Source organism: Vipera berus (assembly GCF_964194415.1).
Source record: "Vipera berus genome assembly, chromosome: 12".
In the NCBI taxonomy this organism is placed as follows: domain Eukaryota; kingdom Metazoa; phylum Chordata; class Lepidosauria; order Squamata; family Viperidae; genus Vipera; species Vipera berus.
The window spans coordinates 5161190-5181760 of NC_138215.1; the positions used below are offsets into that span (position 1 = coordinate 5161190).

Genomic DNA, 20571 nt, shown 5'->3' on the forward strand with positions numbered 1-20571 from the left:
CAAGTAATCCAGTTTGGAACGAAGGAGAAATTTCTTGCCAGTGAGAACAGTTAACCAGTGGAACAGCAATGCCTTCCATTGCTGGAGGTTTTCAAGAAAAGATTGAACAACCATTTGTTTGGGATAGTATAAGATTTCCTGCTTGAATAGGGGATTGGACCGGAAAACCTCCAGGTTCCCTTCCAACCACATTATTGTATGTACATCATTAGGACACAACAGTGAGAACAATTAATCAATGGAATAGCTTGCCTCCTGGAGTTGTGGGTGCTCCATCACTGGAGGTTTTCAAGAAAGGGATGGACATTCATTTGTCCAGGATGGAATAAGGACACTTGCCTTGGACAAGGGATTGGACTAGAAGACCTCCAAGGTCCTTCCAGCCCTATCATTCCATGATTCTGAGTATTTCTTAATCAAATACCCAAGTAATAAGCCCAAACAAAACACACCAAGCAATGAAGCATCAGAGAAACCTGGATTCAGATTTCCTGTGTAGCACCAGCGCACCTTCTTGGCTAAACCCCTGTCTCTGACCATTACTTGAGACATTAGATGGTTTTAATTCAGAATAGGATCTAAAGCAGGGGTCTTCAAACTTGGCCCTTTTATGACTTGTGGACTTCAGCTCCCCACAATTCCTCAGCCAGTGTGCCTGGCGGAGGAATTCTGGGAGTTGAAAGTCCAGAAGCCACAAAAGGGCCAAGTCTGAAGACCCCTGATCTAAAGGTACGCTTTGACATGAACCTCAGAAATGCATGATTAAACATCCATTTGATGTTGTTGCAGGCTGTTTTGGAAAGCAGTTGGCCATCGAGCAACCGAAGTGGCTACTTCCTGTGGACCAAGATAAGAAATGTCATTTTAGGAATAACTCAGTTTAAAAGAGTTCTAAGGAAGCAACCTGCAAACGGAATCCACAAAACACTATCTGGTAAATCATTCGTGGGTGTTTTCTGTTTTGTAACCCAAGGCATGTTCGTACTTTACACTGCTAGAGTTACAAGAAGTGTTTTCATGTCTCGGTGATGATGCTTCTGAGTAAATAAATTAACTTACTAGCACAATGATCATGCTAAAAAAAATGGACTGATCACAGCACTGTAGATTGCTCATATACCGTATTTTTCCGTGTATAAGACACTCTGGCATGCGAGTTTGGGGATAGCTATTGCACTCTTTAGGATACGTTTTGCCCTGCTTTTAAATTCATTTTATTTGTTTTATTTTAATAGGAGAACATTCTGATTTCTTATATAAGTTATCTAAAGAAGCAGTTACGCAAGGAAAAACAAACATTCAGAACAGTGTTGACCAGAGAGATGAAAAAAAAGAGAGTGACTCAAGTTCCTGTATGTATCAAATACGATGCAATTGAATTTGATTTTTATTTTTTTTCATATTCATGCTTGATTTGTTTTAATTCCAAGCAGGCTTGATTTTGCCATCTTGTTCGAAGGTTATTTTACCGTTTGGTTTCTGGGAAACTTTAAAATAATTCCTCCTCCTTGTCATAGTTTCTGATAGGGATGCTTCCAGGCACCAGGTATCCCAAGCAGAAATTTACAAAAAATCCGAGCTAGATTTCATAAGTAAATCCTTGACTTATGACCGCAATTGAGCCCAAGATTCCTTTTAAGTGAGAAAGTTCTTAAGTGAGTTTTGTCCCATTTTACGATCTTTTTTTTTTAAACTACAGTTGTTAAGTGAATCACTGCAGGTTTTAAGTCAGTAACACGGTTGTTAAATGAATCTGGCTTCCTCCTTGACTGTGCTTGTCAGAAGGTCACAAAAGGGAGACCACGTGATCCTGGGACACTTGCAACGGTCATAAAGATGAGCCATTGCTCATGCGACAGTTGTAAGTGTGCAAAACCAGTCAGAAGTCCCTATTTTCCAGTGCTGTTGTAATTTTGAACGGTTATTAAATGAATGGTTGTAAGTTGAGAACTTCCTGTATTCATTTACATCCACTGGAACAAACACAAAAATGCATCTGTTTGGTCACTACGTATGTGCTCAGAGGCAGATAGATGAAATTTGATTTTTTTTATTATTATTTCATACTTTTAGATTGATGGTTGTTTTTTTATTGTTGGAGTTATATAGTAAAGCTCTTTTGAAGATAACAGGAATATTTAGCTACGTGGCAAGATAATGCAGTAGCCGCCATTCTTAAGCTGAACATTTGTTCCCCTCTGACGTCTGGCATATACTATCCTCAGATTTGGGGCAAGGAAAAGGAAAGAGACATTTTAAAAGGGCTGCTATTTTTTAGCTCTTATTCTTCCAGTCTACTCTCCTATATTATTGGCTAAATACTCACTGCGGAAACATAGACAATTTGAAAATATGGTTTCACAACTCTTATAACCGGAATGATAAAAATATGCTTGGCAGCAGGGGATTTGATTCTTTTATGTCACGGGTGTCAAAACTCGATCGTGTCACGTGACGTATCGTGACATTTTTGCCTTTGCGGAGCTGGCGTGGACGCATCTGGCCCCCGGGGCTGCAAGTTTGACACCTGTTTTATGTCGGCAAATTTTTTTAAAAAAGTTGACAAGTAAAAAACTGGCTAAAATTTAGATTTCCTTTTTTTCCCTTGAAAACTCTGCAAACCCAGTTATATAGCACATAATACTGGTAGTAACAAATGTTTAAAGGACCGCTTCTCAAGCATTTTGGTCTCAGGACCCCTTTGCTTGCTTAAACGTGATTGTTGACGACCCCAAAGAGTTTCAATTTATGGATTATATCTCTTGATATGTACTGTATTACAAATTAAATCTAAGAAATGTTACAATATTTATTAATTACACTTCTTGGACCTGCTGAAAGAGACTCCCAGGGTCCCCAGACCACCTTTTGAGAACCCCTGGTTTAAAGGAATATTCAAATGCATGTTGAAACAAACTGGGGATAAGAGATTGTAGCCTCTGTTCATCGATACTGCTGATGTGGTAGTCTGAATGACAACATCCCTTACTGATAGCCTTTGGGCTAAGGTGGGTTCCCATAATCAGGGTTATATTCAAAAATATTTGCTGACATTCCAGTTCAAAATAGAAATCAATAGTTGATAAGGACCTAGTTTAAAGAATAATAAAATGAGTATCTTCAGCCTTTGATTAAGAGTAAGTTTAACTTTTGATCAATTCTCATCCATTTTTATGTGCATATAGTGTCCGAAATTGAGAGTGGAAAGGGAAGCGGTGATTGCCTCCCAGCGTTAAATTATCAGAATTCCAATTGTCTCACGCTCGGTGCAAGGATTGTTCGTGTTAATGATACAACTGGCAAAATATCAGATGCCACAGGAGATGGATGCCACATAGGTAAGCTGATGTGGCTGAGAGTTCTTTCTTCTTGTTGTTGTTAGTTGTGAAGTTGTGTCCGACCCATCACAACCCCATGGACAACGTTCCTCCAGGCCTTCCTGTCCTCTACCATCTTCTGGAGTCCATTTAGGCTCACGCCTACTGCTTCAGTGACTCCATCCAGCCACCTCATTCTCTGTCGTCCCTTTCTTCTCTTGCCCTCAATCTTTCCCAGCATTAGGCTCTTCTCCAGTGAGTCCTTCCTTCTCATTAGGTGGCCAAAGGATTTGAGTTTCAACTTCAGGATCTGGCCTTCTAAAGAGCAGTCAGGGTTGATCTCCTCTAGGACTGACCGGTTTGATCACCTTGCAGTCCAAGGGACTCGCAGGAGTCTTCTCCAGCACCATAGTTTGAAGGCCTCAATTCTTTGGCACTCAGCCTTTCTTATGTTTCAACTTTCACAGCCATACATTGCAACTGTATAGCCTTGACTATACGCATTTTTGTTGGCCGGGTGATGTCTCTGCTTTTTAGTATGCTGTGTAGATTTGCCATGGCTTTCCTCCCCAGGAGCAAGCATCTTTTAATTTCTTGGCTGCAGTCCCCGTCTGCGGTGATCTAGGAGCCCAGGAAAATAAAATCTGTCACTACCTCCGTTTCTTCCCCATCTATTTGCCAGGAATTGAGAGGGCCGGATGCCATGATCTTGGTTTTCTTAATGTTTAGTTTCAACCCAACTTTTGCACTCTCCTTCTTCACTCGTAACAAGAGGCTCTTTAGTTCCTCTTCACTTTCTGCCATTAAAGTGGTATCATCTGCATATCTTAGATTGTTGATATTTCTTCCAGCAATTTTAATTCCAACTTTTGATTCATCTAGCCCTGCCTTTCTCATGATGTGCTCTGCATATAAGTTAAACAGGCAGGGTGACAGTATACAGCCTTGCAGGACTCCTTTCCCAATTTTGAACCAATCAGTGGTTCCGTGTCCAGTTCTCACTGTTGCTTTTTGACCCGCATATAGGTTTCTCAAGAGACAAATAAGATGGTCTGGTACTCCTATCTATTTAAGAACTTGCCACAGTTGTGATCCACACAATCAAATGCTTTAGCATAGTCAGTGAAGCAGAAGTAGATGTTTTTCTGGAATTCCCTAGCTTTCTCCATGATCCAGCATATGTTGGCAATTTAATCTCTAGTTCCTCTGCCTCTTCGAAATCCTGCCTGTACTTCTGGTAGTTCTTGATCCATATACTGCTGGAGTCTAGCTTGTAGTATTTTAAGCATAACTTTACTAACATGTGAAATGAGTGCAATGGTGCGATAGTTTGAACATTCTTTGGCACTGCCTTTCTTTGGAATTGGAATGTACACTGATCTTTTCCAATCCTGTGGCCAATGTTGAGTTTTCCAAATTTGTTGGCAAATTGAGTGTAGCAGTTTTACTGCATCATCTTTTAAGATTTTGAATAGCTCAGCTGGAATACTGTCACCTCCACTAGCTTTGTTGTTGCTCAGCTTTCCTAAGGCCCATTTCACTTCATATTCTAGGATGTATGGCTCGAGGTCAGTGACCACCTCATCGTGGTTATCAGGGACGTTAAGCTCGTTCTTGTATAGTTCTTCTGTGTAATTTTGCCACTTCTTCTTAATCTCTTCTGCCTCTGTTAGGTCCCTGCCATTTTGGTCCTTTATCATGCCCATTTTTGCATGAAACGTTCCCTTCATCTCTCCAATTTTCTTGAAGAGATCTCTAGTCCTCCCTATTCTATTGTTTTCTTCTATTTCTTTGCACTGTTCATTTAAGAAGGCATTCTTATCTCTTCTAGCTATTCTCTGGATTTCTGCATTCAGTTGGGTGTATCTTTCTTTTTCTCCCTTGCCTTTTGCTTCCCTCCTTTCCTCAGCTATTTGCAAAACTTCCTCAGACAGCCATTTTGCTTTCTTGCATTTCTTTTTCTTTGGGATGGTTTTAGTTGCTACTTCTTGTACAATGTTACGAACCTCCGTCCATAGTTCTTCAGGCACTCTGTCTATCAGATCTAATTCCTTAAATCTATTTGTCACCTCCACTGTATATTCATCAGGGATATGATTTAGTTCATACCTGAGTGGCCTAGTGCTTTTCTCTACTTTCTTCAGTTTAAGCCTAAATTTTGCAATGAGAAGCTCATGGTCTGAGCCACAGTCAGCTCCTGGTCTTGTTTTTACTGATTATATAGAGCTTCTCCATCTTTGGCTGCAGAGCATATAGTCAATCTGATTTCTGTGTTGACCGTCTGGTGATGTCTCTTGGGTTGTTGGAAAAGAGTGTTTGCTATGACCATCGTATTCTCTTGACAAAATTCTATCAGCCTGCGCCCTGCTTCATTTTGTACTCCAAGGCCAAACTTGCCTGTTATTCCGGTTATCTTTTGGCTTCCTACTTTAGCATTCCAATCCCCCATGATGATAAGGACATCATTTTTTGGTGTTAGTTCTATAAGGTGCTGTAGGGCTTCATAGAACCGATCAATTTCATCCTCTTCAGCACCGGTGGTCGGGGCGTAGACTTGGACTACTGTGATATTGAATGGTTTGCCTTGGATTCGAACTGAGATCATTCTGTCATTTTGGGGATTGTATCCCAATATTGCTTTTCCTACTCTTTTATTGACTATGAAGGCTACTCCATTTCTTCTGAAGGATTCTTGCCCGCAGTAGTATACCTGATGGGCATCTGAATTAAATTCACCCATTCCTGTCTATTTTAGTTCACTGATTCCTAAGATGTCAATGTTCAGTCTTGTCATCTCTTGTTTGACCATGTCCAGCTTTCCTTGATTCATGGATCTTACATTCCAGGTTCCTATGGAGAAAAAATCTTTACAGCATCGGACTTTCCTTTCACCACCAGATACATCCACAGCTGAGCGTCCTTTCGGCTTTGGCCCAGTCGCTTCATTCTTTCTGGCGCTACTAGTACTAGCCCTCTGCTCTTCCCCAGTAGCATATTGGACGTCTTCCGACCTGAGGGGCTCATCTTCCAGCGTCATATCTTTTTTTCCTTTTGGTACTGTCCATGGGGCTTTCATGGCAAAGATACTAGAGTGGTTTGCCATTTCCTTCTCCAGTGGATCACATTTTGTCAGAACTCTCTGCTATGACCTTTCCGTCTTGGGTGGCCCTGCACAGCATAGCTCATAGCTTCATTGAATTATGCAAGCCCCTTCGCCACGACAAGGCAGTAATCCATGAAGGGGAGAGTTCTTTCTAAGCGTGGGTAAAATTTATGGATATTTAATTTACTTTACATTCCCCTTGCACAGTGGTTATTCACAAGTGACCAGATTTTCCTGAAAACGCGTGGTAAATTGAATAGAAAAATAAGGCTTCCATCCTTTTCATTCAAAAATAACTGCAGTAAAACCCTGTGAGCATGTTAAGGGGATCCTGTGAGTCTGCCGGTGTTTTAGTAAGTTAATGTAATACCCTTGGATTTTGTCCATGCGTTGTTTTTTTTATTTATTTCCAGAAACCTCTGCAGGATTGCTCTTCTCTTGTTTTGAGAATATCAATAAAACAGGAGTCACTAAAGCTGAAAAACTGAGAAACAAGCATTTAAATGCAGCCGAAACGGAACACAAGCGGATGGTTTGGCGAAACAGGAAATTGAGTGGAGATGCTCTAGTGGAGCTTATGAAGAATCAGATTAATCAGGAAGCCAGACCCGAAGAAATTGTGGAAAAACTGGGCGTGGATGCAAAAATCCTTTCCAAGATGTTTGAGAAAAGAATGAGGCCAAAGACTCTCAACCTCCAGCCAGCTTCTTCGGGACCCGGTCGGAAGATCCGTCTGGAAAAAGAATCTAGCGATGAAGACATAGCCTACGAGAACGGCCTTGCGCTGAAGACAGAGTCTCCGGTTATATTTGATTTGGAAGATCTGGATAATGAACCGGCCCCAGTGAAACCTGCGAAGCTGATGCATAAAAAGCCCAAGAAGGTTCAACGGGCTATAAGTTTCCCGCTCAAGCCCATCAAGAAGGTTAACATTGAAACTGGCTTTGATCCACTCTCCTTGTTGGCAGCTGAAACGGGGCAAGGAAAGGAAGAAGAGGAGGAGGAGGAGGAGGAGGAGAAGAGGGTGTCCACCCCGTCAGCCAGGCGCGATTTAGCGGAAGAAATCGAGATGTACATGAATAATATGAGTAGTCCTTTAACAAGCCGGACCCCCAGCATCGAGTTGCAAAAGGCCTGCAGCGACAAGAACCCCAACAGAAAGAGCCCAACCTTAGGCCAGCTGTGCCGAAGATCCAGCCTCCCTCCAAACTCACCCAGGTCAATAATGCTCCCCAAATCCAAGAGCTACCAGGTCAAAAGTGAAAGAGGGAGGGACCGGCTTTGGTCCTCTCCCGTGTTCTCTCCGAACAGTTTGTCAAGGGGGCAATCTCAAGACGTGGCTGATGCAGTAACACTCGCCTCTCCAACCTCCTTCAACCTGGACACGCTCCTGACCCCAACCTTCGATGTTCTGAAGAGCAGCATGTTTTCTGCAGGAAAAGGGGTGGCGGAGAAGGCCAGCAAGTGGTATTCAAAGTTCGCCACCTACGCAGCAGCATCGAAGGTAAGGCTTTCGAATGGCTGTCGTGAAAAGATAACGTTCAGCAGAGATTCCGGTGGGGCTGCTTGTCCTTCACCACCCCTGGATGGCTCAGGGTTGAAGACTTCTTCAGCTTCATCGGAGTTGCCTCTAAAGGCTGTGAAAGTCCTAGGTGATCTTTATACTCCTCTGCATTGGCTAGAACAGGGGTAGGCAACCTTGGCCCATTTATGACTCATGGACTTCAACTCCCAGAATCCTGAGCCAGCACGGCTCAGGTTGGAAACCTCTCCCTTTCCCCTCAGCGTGGCTGGCTCAGGAATTCTGGGAGTTGAAGTCCACGAGTCATAAAAGAGCCAAGGTTGCCTACCCCTGACCAAGAGTAACCATACACAAGACAGATTTCTAAGTTCAGAAGCAGTTAAACCTTGAATAAATTAGAATTTGTTCATGAAGACAATTTCCTTAACATTACAGACACATTTCTCCTGCAATTTTTACTTCTGCTGGAGACAGATAAATCTAGATCAAGAACTGTGTAATGATCTCAGTTTTCCAGTTTCATCTTAAGAAATATTCTTTAACCACAAGGATTTCAACTTTGATGACTCGTGGACTTCAACTCCCAGAATTCCTGAGCCAGCATGGCTCAGCTTGGAAACCTCTCCCTTTCCCCTCAGCATGGCTGGCTCAGGAATTCTGGGAGTTGAAGTCCACGAGTCATAAAAGAGCCCAGGTTGCCTACCCCTGGGCTAGAATCACGAGGCCTGCAAGATTAGCATTGATAGAAGAGAATGTCTACAGCCCAGGGCTGAACCGTGTGGACCTTGGTGCTCTCTGAGCTTGGTTGTTTTCTTGCAGAGGTTTTCTTGCAGAGGTAACATCATCAGTGTCAGAAAGGAGTGGGGCTTGCTCTCTCTTTAAGTGGTTTGCCTTGCCAATATTAGTGGCCATGAGGTTGTCCCTAATCTCTTGATTAGGGAACTACTTAATTAGGGCACTTTAGCTCTGGTGCCCTTGGTGCTCTCCGAGCTTGGTTGTTTTCTTGTAGAACTTTCATTATCCAACTTGGTAACATCATCAGTGTTAGAAGGGGGTGGGAGTGACTGACCTGATTTTGTGACCTGTTTTTTTTAGCGGCAGTCATTCAGCAGCCATTGAGCACGATGGTTCAGTGAGGGCCAAGTTTGGCCAAAAACTGGAAGCAACTGCTGGTTTCTGGCCAAACTCCTAAAATGCGACTGCATGACCGTGGGAAGCTGTAAGCAGCTATAAATGAGGCCTTCTTACCGACTGTCCGAAGTTTGGTGTCACAACCACGGGAGGGGCCCGACCCTCGGAATTTCGGAACCAGGTAGCGAGTAGTCCAAAGAAGGTCCATTGTGACTTCAACCGGTCGTAAGTCAGGGGCCACCTGTACTGCTTTGCCACTAAAGGTTTGCTACCAGATGTTGGATCTGTAGCAACGCCCAACTCCTCCCTGTTCTTGTTTCAGGATCAAAACTCAGACCGAGCAAGCGTGTCGTCCCTTGGGGCCCTGGACTCGGAATCTGCCTCTCTCACCGATGAAGACATGTGCAACGATCTGGAAAGCAGCTCTTCTCCTCGGGACGAGGCGTCCTCGGCTTTCAAGCGCATCGGCCTGAGCTCCACCAGCCTTGAAAGTGCCGCTTCTCACAATGGCTCCTTGAAGCGTTCCTCGCACTGTGGTAAGAGCTGCCCAGATGTTTTCTCCTGGTCTGCTTTCATCTCCTCAGCTGACGCAGGCTCGGGAAACGCCGGTCCCCGTACTATCTGGCGGGATGGCCTCCTCCCCTCCCAGACAGGGACAGTATGAAAACGGCCCAAGGAGTTCAGTCTTACCAAATCAAAACCGTGCCAGGTTTCAGGTAAACTGAGGGTTAAAAAAAGGCTCACATTTTCCTGCAAGAAATCCTTCAGAATGGAGCCCTGGGTTTGAATGCCTGTTTTTTTTTCCTGTTGGATGACTGGGAGAAAAAAAGTACAACGGAAAGGTTGAAATTAGCTCCTTTGGCTAGTAGAGGTGGTCCTCGACGTACGACCACAATAGAGCTCAACATTTCTGTCGCTAAGCGAGATAGTTGTTGAGTGAATTTTGCGCCATTTTACACCTTTTCTTGCCACTGTTCTTAAGTGAATCCCTGCAGTTGTTAAGTTTGTAACAGGGTTGTTAAGTGAATCCGGCTTCCCCATTGACTTTGCTTGTCAGATGGTCACGTGACCCCGGGACACTGCAACCGTCATAAATATGAACCAGTCAAGTGTCTGAATTTTGATCACGTGACCTGGGGGATGCTGCAATGGTCGTAAGTGTGAAAAATGGTCATAAGTCACTTTTTTCAGTGCCGTTGTAACTTTGAACAGTCACTAAATGAACTGTTGTAAGATGAGGACTACCTGTATGGTCTAATTTAGAGTAGATAGCATGTCATCCTGGTAAGAGCTCAATTGCTGCGGATCAGTTATTTTGTGTCTGAATTTAATTAGATAATCGATTTTTAAAAAATCTGAGAGTTACTGCAATCCGAATATGACTTTTTGCCTTTCATTTTCTGTTTGTTTACAACCCAGTTTTATGACTTTTACAGGTAGTCCTTGATTTAGGACCACAATGGAAACCAGAATTTCCACTGATACCAAGGTGGTTGTTAAGTAAATCATACCCAATGTTCTTGTCATTTGGGCACAATTGTTAAGTGAATCACATAGTTATTAAGCCAATCCATCTTTCCCCATTGATGTTGCTGATTGGAATGGAGATCACATAACCATGAGATGCTGTAATGGTCATAAACACATGCTGGTTGCCAAGTCCCCAAATTTGGATCACGTGACCATGGGGATGCTGCGGGCGGCCCATAAATCACTTTCTCCGCTGCCATTGTGGCTCTGAATAGGTCACTAAATGAATGGTTGTAAGTCAAGAACTACCTGTAGTCAGATTGTCTCTAAAGCTGAAAGATTCCTCCTTTGATGGCAATTTTAGAAGGACTTGTTTCTCTCCTATCTTTGCCCTCCTTATTGTTTTTTTTTGGTCATTTTAATGTCTTCCGTAATGTTTTATATAACCTGTAAACAGCCCAGAGTTGTTGGGAGTCAGGTGCCAAATACATTTTAATTATTTCTATTATTTCTATGATTATTATTCCTTTCTCTTTGAAATAAAGGGAGGGGGCAGCTGGGAGGAGATCTTCTTTTCCAGAACTAGTGTAAATATTTGTTTTTACTATGTCCTTTTACTTTTCTTTAGGTTCTTTTTCGAAAGCAGAGGTGGTTTCCTCTTGCAGTCCAAGCAGCACCAGTGTTTTCCAGAATTACGCCCTGGAAGTACGGTATTTTTTGGTGTCGTTACCATAAACCTGGGGAAACAGATTTCAAAAGAAGGTTTATTTGCCTTCTCCTTTCACGTTACATTTATTCTTAAAAGTCCTAACATTTCAATCCAAGGAATTTTGCAATTTAATTAGCTGGAATTTCGTAGGAACATTTTTGGACAGGTATATTCTAAGGAACATATCACCCTTCAAACAAACCCTGCAAAGCATCATTACATTCTGGAATGGCCTGTTTTTGACAGCCCCAGGATATGGGAGCTGCTATGAGGAAATTAAAAAAAGGACAAATCAGTTTAAAATGTGTTTGTCAGCTGTATAAATAGATTAATTCAGCTTTTACTTTTTTGACATTATAGTGCTGCCACTTTTTCTTCTGTTGAAGAAAGAAACTAATTAATTTTACTGCCCGCATTGGCCTCCTGTTTCAGCATCAAGGCTTTTTAAATTAGATAATCAATTAGAAACTGGAAAGCCACTGGTTTGACCCTCAATCCCCCAGAGCTAATTAAAGGTGTGGATTGGTTGGCTCTGATCTTGGCCTCATTATTTATACTTTCAATTAATATCCTGCTTTCATGGACCCTCCATGAGTCTATTATTATTATCTATTAGGGAGAAGGGGTGTCCATTAAAAACGAGTGTCCATTAAATCCAAAGTGATGCGTATTTTGCCTATTTTACACTTGAATAAAATTCACTCACAGAAAAATAGTGTGTGTGTGAACACACTTTAAAGCTTGTGCTCAAAGTCTGCTAAACCAATAAGTGGGGGTTTGTGGTACAGACAGCACAGTTCTGCATCCTAGATGTTACTTACCACTGTTAAGAAGAAGACCTGTATTCTAATTGTTAGTTGCGAAGTCGTGTCCGACCCATCGCGACCCCATGGACGACGTTCCTCCAGGCCTTCCTGTCCTCTACCATCTTCTGGAGTCCCTTTAAGCTCACGCCTACTGCTTCAGTGACTCCATCCAGCCACCTCATTCTCTGTCGTCCCCTTCTTCTCTTGCCCTCAACCTTTCCCAGCATGAGGCTCTTCTCCAGTGAGTCCTTCCTTCTCATTAGGTGGCCAAAGTATTTGAGTTTCAACTTCAGGATCTGGCCTTCTAAAGAGCAGTCAGGGTTGATCTCCTCTAGGACTGACCGGTTTGATCGCCTTGCAGTCCAAGGGACTCGCAGGAGTCTTCTCCAGCACCACAGTTCAAAGGCCTCAATTCTTTGGCGCTCGGCCTTTCTTATGGTCCAGCATTCGCAGCCATACATTGCAACTGGGAAGACCATAGCATTGACTATACACACTTTTGTTGGCAGGGTGATGTCTTTGCTTTTTACTATTGTATTGTATGCCCCCCCGCCCAAAAAAAGTCTCCTGTGGCTTTAACTCTGTGCCTTCCCCCAGGTCCTGATCTCCAGCTGTTCCCGATGTCGGACCTGCGACTGCCTGGTTCATGATGAAGAGATCATGGCAGGCTGGACCGCAGATGACTCCAACCTGAACACCACATGCCCCTTCTGTGGAAATCTCTTCTTGCCTTTCCTGAATATTGAAATCCGAGATCTCCGGGGCCCCGGAAGGTACTTGTTCACTGCTCCTTTGGAAATTTTTTATTGGCAGGGTTTTCCACATGCCACAATTTCATAATCACGTGAGCATCATCTTTGTAGGTACTTCTTGAAGTCTAGTCCTTCTTCGGAAAACATCCAGCTTCCGTCTCCTTTTATGAACCAGGCCGACAAAATGTGCTTTGCTGATCCCCTGTCAGGATTTACTTCAACTTTAATTCCAGCTCAAAATGACTTGGTTTCAGAGAGGTACGTTTATTTCATGATTGTTAAAACATTCATTAACTGCATTTATAACTTTCTTCTTGTCGAAATGAACAAAATGAACACCCCGAACTTGGTGACGTCAATTGGATGGACAGAAGGGACTTGCAAATTCATGGAAAAAGCCCTATGCCAAGTACAGCCATTTGACCAAGTTGACACAGTATATCAGACACAACTGAAATTGGAAAGGGGTTTGTGGCTTTGGGCAAAGCAAGTGATGTGAAGCCAGCACTTAAGAACTGTAGTTATGTTGGAGAGTAGAAGAAGGATTTTCATACAGATATGTATGATAAAACCACAGCGAAATTGGCAGGAGTAATTATTTCAGTCATTGGAATTAATTACTGACAGCAGTGTATGTTGATAATTTCAGCCATCAAGTAGTTTTTAGGATGTTTTTAAAAGAATGGGGAGAACTGACGAGGGGGTTTGTGAGAAAAATACTGAGATTCTGGAAGGCGTGTGGAGAAGAGCAACAAAGATGCTGGAGGCTAAAACATACGATGTACGGTTGAGAGAACTAGGTAGGTCTGGCCTATCAAAGAGAGGGATTGGGGGTGACACGATAGCAGTCTTCCAATATTTGAGAGGCTGTCACGGAGAAGAAGGGGTCAGCCTATTCTCTCTAAAGCAGGGGTGTCAAACTCAATTTCATTGAGGGCCGCATCAGCATTGCGGTTGCCCTCAGGGAGCCGGGTGGGTATGGCCTGGGTGGGCGTGGCCTATTGGGTGGGCGTAGCTAGAGTGCATATGGCCTACTGGTGGGCATAGCCAGCTCTACATCATTCGCATCAAGGGTGGCTATGAGGGCCTGGGCAGGAGTGGGACAGATCTGAGGGTCTCTGGCAGAAGGAGAGTCTCTGGGCCAGGGCCAAGGCAGTGGGGGCCGTTCCCTCACTGTTTCCAGGATGGTTTCGCGGGCCACATGAAACCACTTTGCGGGCCAGATCCAGCCCCCGGGCCTTGTGTTTGACATGTCTGGTCTAAAGCACCTGAAGGCGAGGACAAGAAGTAATGGGTGGAAGCTTATCAAGGAGAGAAGCAACCTGGAACTAAGGAGGAATTTCCTGACAGTGAGAACAGTAAATCAGTGGAACGGCTTGCCTCCAGAAGCTGTGGGTGCTCCAATACTGGAGGTTTTCGAGAAGAGATTGGACAACCATTTGTCCAAAAATGGTATAAGGTCTCCTGCTTGAACAGGGGTTGGACTAGAAGACCTCCTAGGTCCCTTCCAACTCTGTTATCCTGTAAATGGCTTAGATACTAAAGCAGGGGTCTTCAAACTCGGCCCTTTTATGACTGGTGGACTTCCACTCCCAAAATTCCTCAGCCAGGAATTCTGGGAGTGGAAGTCCACCAGTCATAAAAGGGCCACGTTTGAAGACACGCCCCCCGTCCTAGAGCAAGACAGATTGCTCGTGTTCCAGGTTAGTTATCAGATTTCCATGTCTTTCTTCCTCCCTGGAATCTTCTCAGCAGTTTAGTTAGTTCTCCAGTCAACGTGTAACCTCTTTCAGCAGCTGCAAGGCAAAACATTTGGACACCCTCTGCGCCAAGAGCATTCAGATCCCTTCTCAGCGAAGGCATCCTTCACCCAAAGACGAGCCGCTTGGACACCCCCTGTCAAGAAGCGTCAGTGCCTACAGTTCTTTAGAGATAGATGAAGTGGGAGTCCATACACACAACCCTGTGGTGCCCACGGGGAGCTTGCCTACCACTTTCCAGCCGAGAACGGTAAGGGTCCGAGTGTTGTGTTCCTCACCTGGATTTTCAGAAGAAACATAGCCTGGATAAAGTCTTGCTGTGATATTTGTGTGCTTGTTTGTTTCTATCCTACCTTTATTATTTTTTACAAATAATTCAGAGGGATGAACACCTTCCTCCTCCTATTTCCCCCACAATGACAACCCTGTGAGGCAGATGGGGCTGACAGAGGCCAAATGGCTCCAAATCATCCAACTGGTTGTCATGTCTAAGGCAGGACTAGAATTCACAGCCTCTTGGTGATTTTGTCCAAAGTCATCCAGTTGGCTTTCGTGCCTAAGCCTGAACCAAAACCAGCCGTCTCCTGCTTTCTAGCTGGGTGCCATAACCACTTTAAGGTTTCATTATAAAATCATTTTGCTGAATACGATCAGAGGAATTGCTATAGGTATTAAATCATTCCTGTTCTTGGACTGGTAGTAGTTTTATTGTTGATTGTTTCACAGATGGTCCCCAATTCACCACCGTTCATTTAGCAACCGTTTGAAGTTATGACCACACTGTAAAAAGTCGTTAGGATCATTGCAGGATCCCCGTGGTCATGAGATCAAACTCTGGGCACTTGGCAATTAGCATGTATTTGTGCCAGTTGCATAGCGTCCCACGGCCACCTTCCCAACCAGTTCTCAACAAGTAAAATCAGTGGGGGAAGCTGGATTCATTTAACCATCACATGCTTCAGTTAACAACCGCAGTGATTTTCTCAACCACCATTGCAAAAAGAGCAATAAAATTGGACGTGACTCACTGGACATCCACCGTGCTTAGCAACAGAAATTCTGGTTCTTGTTGTCGTAAGTTGAGGACTTAACCTATACTAGCAATCGCCTTTACATTGTTTTTGAGCAGCGCTCTGGACTCCTTTAGGAGAAGGAACAATAGAAACCATTAAATTGTAATTTAATAAGATAAAAGGTAAAGGTTCCCCTGCACATGCGTGCTAGTCATTTCTGACTCTAGGGGCCGGTGCTCATCTCCGTTTCAAAGCCGAAGAGCCAGCGCTTGTCTGAGGACGTCTCCGTGGTCACTTTTTAATGTGTACTAATTTATTCATGGGCATTGTTGTTTAATCGCTTTTAATTTTTGTATCTTGTTTTTTAATATGTTTTTTAATATGTCCTTCGGGAGAAGGGCGGTATACAAATTAAATAAATAAATAAAATAAATAAATGTGGCCGGCATGACTAGACGCCAAAGGTGCACGGAACGCTGTTACCTTCCCACTGTAGTGGTCCCTATTTTTCTACTTGCATTTTTACGTGCTTTCGAACTGCTAGGTTGGCAGAAGCTGGGACGAGTAACAGGCGCTCACCTCTGCTACGCGGCACTCGGGATTTGACCCACCAAACTGCCGACCTTCTGATCGACAAGCTCAGCGTCCTAACCCACTGAGCCAACGCGTCCCTATTAATTTAATAAGTGTTCTGTACCAGCCTACTACCGGCCCTGCAGAAAAGGCAGGGACAACCCCTTTACAAGAAGGCAAGAGGCTGGAACTAAGCCTGCCAAATTTATTAACATAAAACATAGCAAACAGAAACACGAACCATGAAACAGGAGCTATTCAAACGGTTGCCTTCAGCAAACCAGCCCTCCCACACTTTCCCCTTTTAAACAGTTCAAGGCGTGGCTTCTCTCTGCCTCCTTCCGAGGTGCCCCATTGCCTTCCTCTGTTTACTCCTGATTGACTGCCTCCTGCGTCGGGCGTCCTTGAACAGGGCCAGCTGTGGGTCATCTTCATCCACGCTGTCAGGCTCACACAGCTGGGTCTGCGTCGTAACCAGATGGGAGGGGCCTGGCTGAGGGCTCTGCGGAGCCTCAGGGCTATCCTCTGGAGGCCCTCCAACACCCCCCTCCTCCTCTGAATCGTCCGACCCAACTGCTGAACCCACAGGCTGACCCTGAATCACAACACTAAGATACAATATGCCATAAGACAAAAACTTCTCTGGAAGTGAAAGCAGAATTTTTAAAACCCAGCAAATCACAGGAAAATCCAAAGGTATACTAATAATACCTGAAGATTCACGAGGAGGGTTCTCGTGAATATTCGACAGGGATTTCTCACTCATCTCTCTTCTTATGCCCCATCTGGCATCGCAGGAGTCTTTGCAGTTGGAGTGGCATCTGCCTAGCCCGGAGCCTATCACTGTTCCTTATCTAAGTCCTCTCGTTGTCTGGAAAGAACTTGAGAGCTTATTGGAAAACGAAGGAGATCACGTGATCACCGTGGCAGAGTTTGTGGACCATCACCCCATCGTCTTCTGGAACCTGGTGTGGTATTTCCGACGGCTGGACTTACCGAGTAGCTTGCCTGGGTTAATTCTGTCCTCTGAACACTGCAATAAAAATTCCAAGGTAGGGAAAACAAAATGTTACGTTAATTGTAAGCATTGGTTTTGTTTTGAGGATTTGTGGTTGTTATTAAATTAAAGAGCTGCAGGAGAAAGGGTGGCAGGACTTGGGGGTGGAGTGAAACGGGGAATCAGCCTAGAATCCCTGCATAGTCACAAGAGAACCAACTCCAATCCACCAACTCCAATCCCCCTTGAGTATCGCTGACCATTATCTAGCTAACCGAGTGCTGTCCCTTAATTGAGAAGATTTCCAGTGCGTAGACTTTTAGCAATAAATCAATTTAATTGAATCTTTGTGTGTGCATCTAGTCTTTCACACCTTACAAAAACATTTTAGCTAAACTGGTTGCTTTGTCTTGTGGGTGTAAGTTTTACCTTCGTACAGAATGTGTAGCCTGCTTTACAGTCATGTTAAAAGTCCTCAACATAACAACCACAGTTAAGCCCAAAATTTCTGTGGCTAAGTGAGACAGTTGTTCAGTGAATTTTGTTCTATTTTGCGACCTTTCTTGCCACAGTTGTTAAGAGGATCACTGCAGTTGTTAAGTTAGTAACATGGATCCAGCTTCCCCATTGGCTGCTGGTTAGCAGGTCACAAAAGATGAACTCATGGCCCAGGGACACTGCGACTGTTATTAATATTAGGTGAATTGCCAAGCAATTGAATTTTGATTACATGACCATGGTCGTAAGTGTGAAAAACAGTCATAAGCCATTTTTTTACTGCCGTTGAAACTTTGAACAGCCACTAAACAAACTGTTGTAAGTTGAGGATTACCTGTACTGAAGCGTTCATTTTTGCTATATTCTGGAATTTCCAGTGCCTCTTCTCATCCTGAGCTAATTCTATTTCTCTTTGCATTTCCCGTTCCTTATGACCTTGCTTCTGGGTAATGCTGCCTTATTTCCTTTTTATAATTGTATTTGAGATATTTTGTGTTCTCCCTCTACAGATCCCCAGAAACTGTATCTTAGAGAACAGCAAGCATGTTCTGATTCAGATGTTGTGGGACAATATGAAACTGCACAAAGATCCAGGACAGCCCCTCTATATTCTGTGGAATGCCCAGAGTAAGTTATCGGTATTCTTTTATTATTTAATGGAAAAAGATTTCCCACCAGGCCAAGAGCCAGAACTGATAAGCATTAGGAGTTTGATCACACCATTCTTGTCTTACAGGTCAAAACCGTACCCTTGTGTTTGAGAGTGAGTGTTGTGTTACGTCTTGCTATTGCTGAGAAATTATTTATTTCTTGACTTACTTTGAACAACACCCCCCCCCTCCTTTCCTAGTGTATGTGTGTGTGTATATTTTATGTGGTTGCTTTTCAGCTTACAGCATACATTTATTTTTCCCAGCCATTTTGTGTACTTTGTCAATCTTTGTCCTAGTTTCACTTTCTTTGAGAAACACTAGAAATCCTTCTAATGATTTGGAGATGACCCCCCTGCCTGTTTTGACCTGGCCTTCGGTGTTCCTTGGCTTACAGCTCATAGATGCCCTTGATCTGACTTTCTTTCTTACGGCTGGCCGTTCCCTGTCGCGCTTCATTTGTGGACCCCAGCTTCACAAAATTGTCTTTATGCGATATTCTTTTATTTTTAAAAGAGCCGTGAGGTGTTATGTTGTTGTTGTTGTTGTTGTTCACTGTGCTTTCTAAATGTCCTTCTCCAGCTCAGAAACACCCAGTGGTTCGTTTGCTGCGAAAGGATGATGGTTTCTTTAACCAGGAGCTCTTAAGAAACATGGTCAAGAGTATTAAGATGAACGATGTCTATGGACCAATGAGCCAGATCCTAGAGAGGCTGAACAAAGGACCACAGATCAAAAGGCAGAGGTGAGACCAAAGGCTGAAAAACTGCTTTTTTTTCCCCAGGGAAGAAAAACCTCAGAAGATTCAGTTGGTCACTCGCCCAGAAAGTATTTCTTCCTCCCCTTTCAGAAGAATTGTAGCATCTGGATTTCAAGTTGTATTGTGGTATTTTTGTCCCACTGGGTCCCTTAGTTTAGGTCAGCACACCGTATTGAGATGGGTTGAAGCATCTTCCTTCCCTTGAGCTGACCATTTTGGCAGGACTCCAACTATTCAGTCAAGCAGGCCTGGCTCAGGTATAGCTTTAGTAGTGAAAAAGCCCTAATCGTTTTGTTTATTTAAAAGAGCTGTATGATTGCCCCATCTTGAACAAGGACTAGGGGTGACATGATAACTGTCTTCCAGTATTTGAGGGGCTATCACGGAGAGGATGGGTCAAACTGCTCTCCCAGGCATCTGAGGGCAGGACAAGAAGCAACGGATGGAAACGAATCAAGGAGAAAAGCAACCTAGAACCAACCTAGGAGAACTTTCCTGACAGAACCATTAACCAGTGGAACGGCTTGCCTCCAGAAGTTGTGGGTGCTACATCTCTGGAGGTTTTCAAGAAGAGACTAGACAGCCATTTGTCTGAAATGGTCTAGGGCAGGGGTAGGCAACCTCGGCTCTTTGATGACTCATGGACTTCAACTCCCAGAATTCCTGAGCCAGCATAGCATAAAAGAGCCAAGGTTGCCTACCCCTGGTATAGGGTTTCCTGCTCGAGCAGGGGGTGGGACTAGAACAGGGCTTTTCAACCAGTGGTACGGGTACCACCTGTGGTACATTGGCACCTGGCAGGTGGTACGCGACCATCCTAGAAAAGTGGTAGCAGGGGAGGGGCTGAACCGGTGGCAGCACCGCACAAGCCTGAGCGAGAGACGGCTGGAGCTGCAGGGCTGTCGGCTCAGCGGAAGCGCCAGGATCAGCACCAGGCTCCAGCTGGAGCTCAGCGCTGATCCCGGCATTTTTGCTGAGCCCAGAAGAAGCGCCGGTCAGCTGGAATGTTGCAGCATCTCCAGGGTCTTGTGATTTACCTTCAGATGCTTGGCAACTGATTCATATTTATGACGGTCACAGTGTCCCAGGGTCATGTGAAGTGACCAAAACCTGCTGCAACTACCCAGTAGAGGGGGGGAATAAAAACCAAACATTCCCGCCCCACCCCTTCCCCGCTACCAATCCTCAACAGAAATGCTCACAACAATGAAAACCTCGGACAGGAGGAAAAGCACCGCCGGGCGGGTGGGCAGGTGTCTTGCTCGGCTGTGGCTTGGGGGGCAATTTTTTTAGTGTCATTGTAGCTTCAAACAGTCACTAAGCAAATTGTTGTAAGTCGACTACCTATATTTCATCACTTTTTTCCTTTTTTTTCCTTTTTTGGTCATCAAGGTTTTGACACCTTGCTAGGCGACTGGTGGTGCTCGGATGTTGCCCTATCCTAAAAGTGGTACAATGGGTGAAAAGGTTGAAAGACCTGCAGGGTCACTTCCAACCCTATTTATTCTAA

General features: G+C 44.1%; 1 protein-coding gene across 3 annotated transcripts in view; it reads left to right on the forward strand.

The window, feature by feature from the left end:
• The window catches only part of DENND4A (DENN domain containing 4A), an 82992-nt gene that overhangs the window by 53692 nt on the left and 8729 nt on the right, over positions 1-20571 (forward strand). For 2 of the 3 annotated variants that reach the window (XM_081337564.1, XM_081337563.1), the window contains exons 18-29: positions 790-934; positions 1236-1352; positions 3186-3338; positions 6834-7924; positions 9396-9609; positions 11172-11248; positions 12656-12831; positions 12922-13068; positions 14604-14820; positions 16954-17208; positions 18161-18278; positions 18884-19046. In XM_081337564.1, coding sequence (XP_081193690.1) covers positions 790-934; positions 1236-1352; positions 3186-3338; positions 6834-7924; positions 9396-9609; positions 11172-11248; positions 12656-12831; positions 12922-13068; positions 14604-14820; positions 16954-17208; positions 18161-18278; positions 18884-19046 — 2873 coding nt within the window. The remainder of the gene's footprint in view (positions 1-789; positions 935-1235; positions 1353-3185; positions 3339-6833; positions 7925-9395; positions 9610-11171; positions 11249-12655; positions 12832-12921; positions 13069-14603; positions 14821-16953; positions 17209-18160; positions 18279-18883; positions 19047-20571) is intronic. The other variant, XM_081337565.1, reaches the window with a different exon arrangement.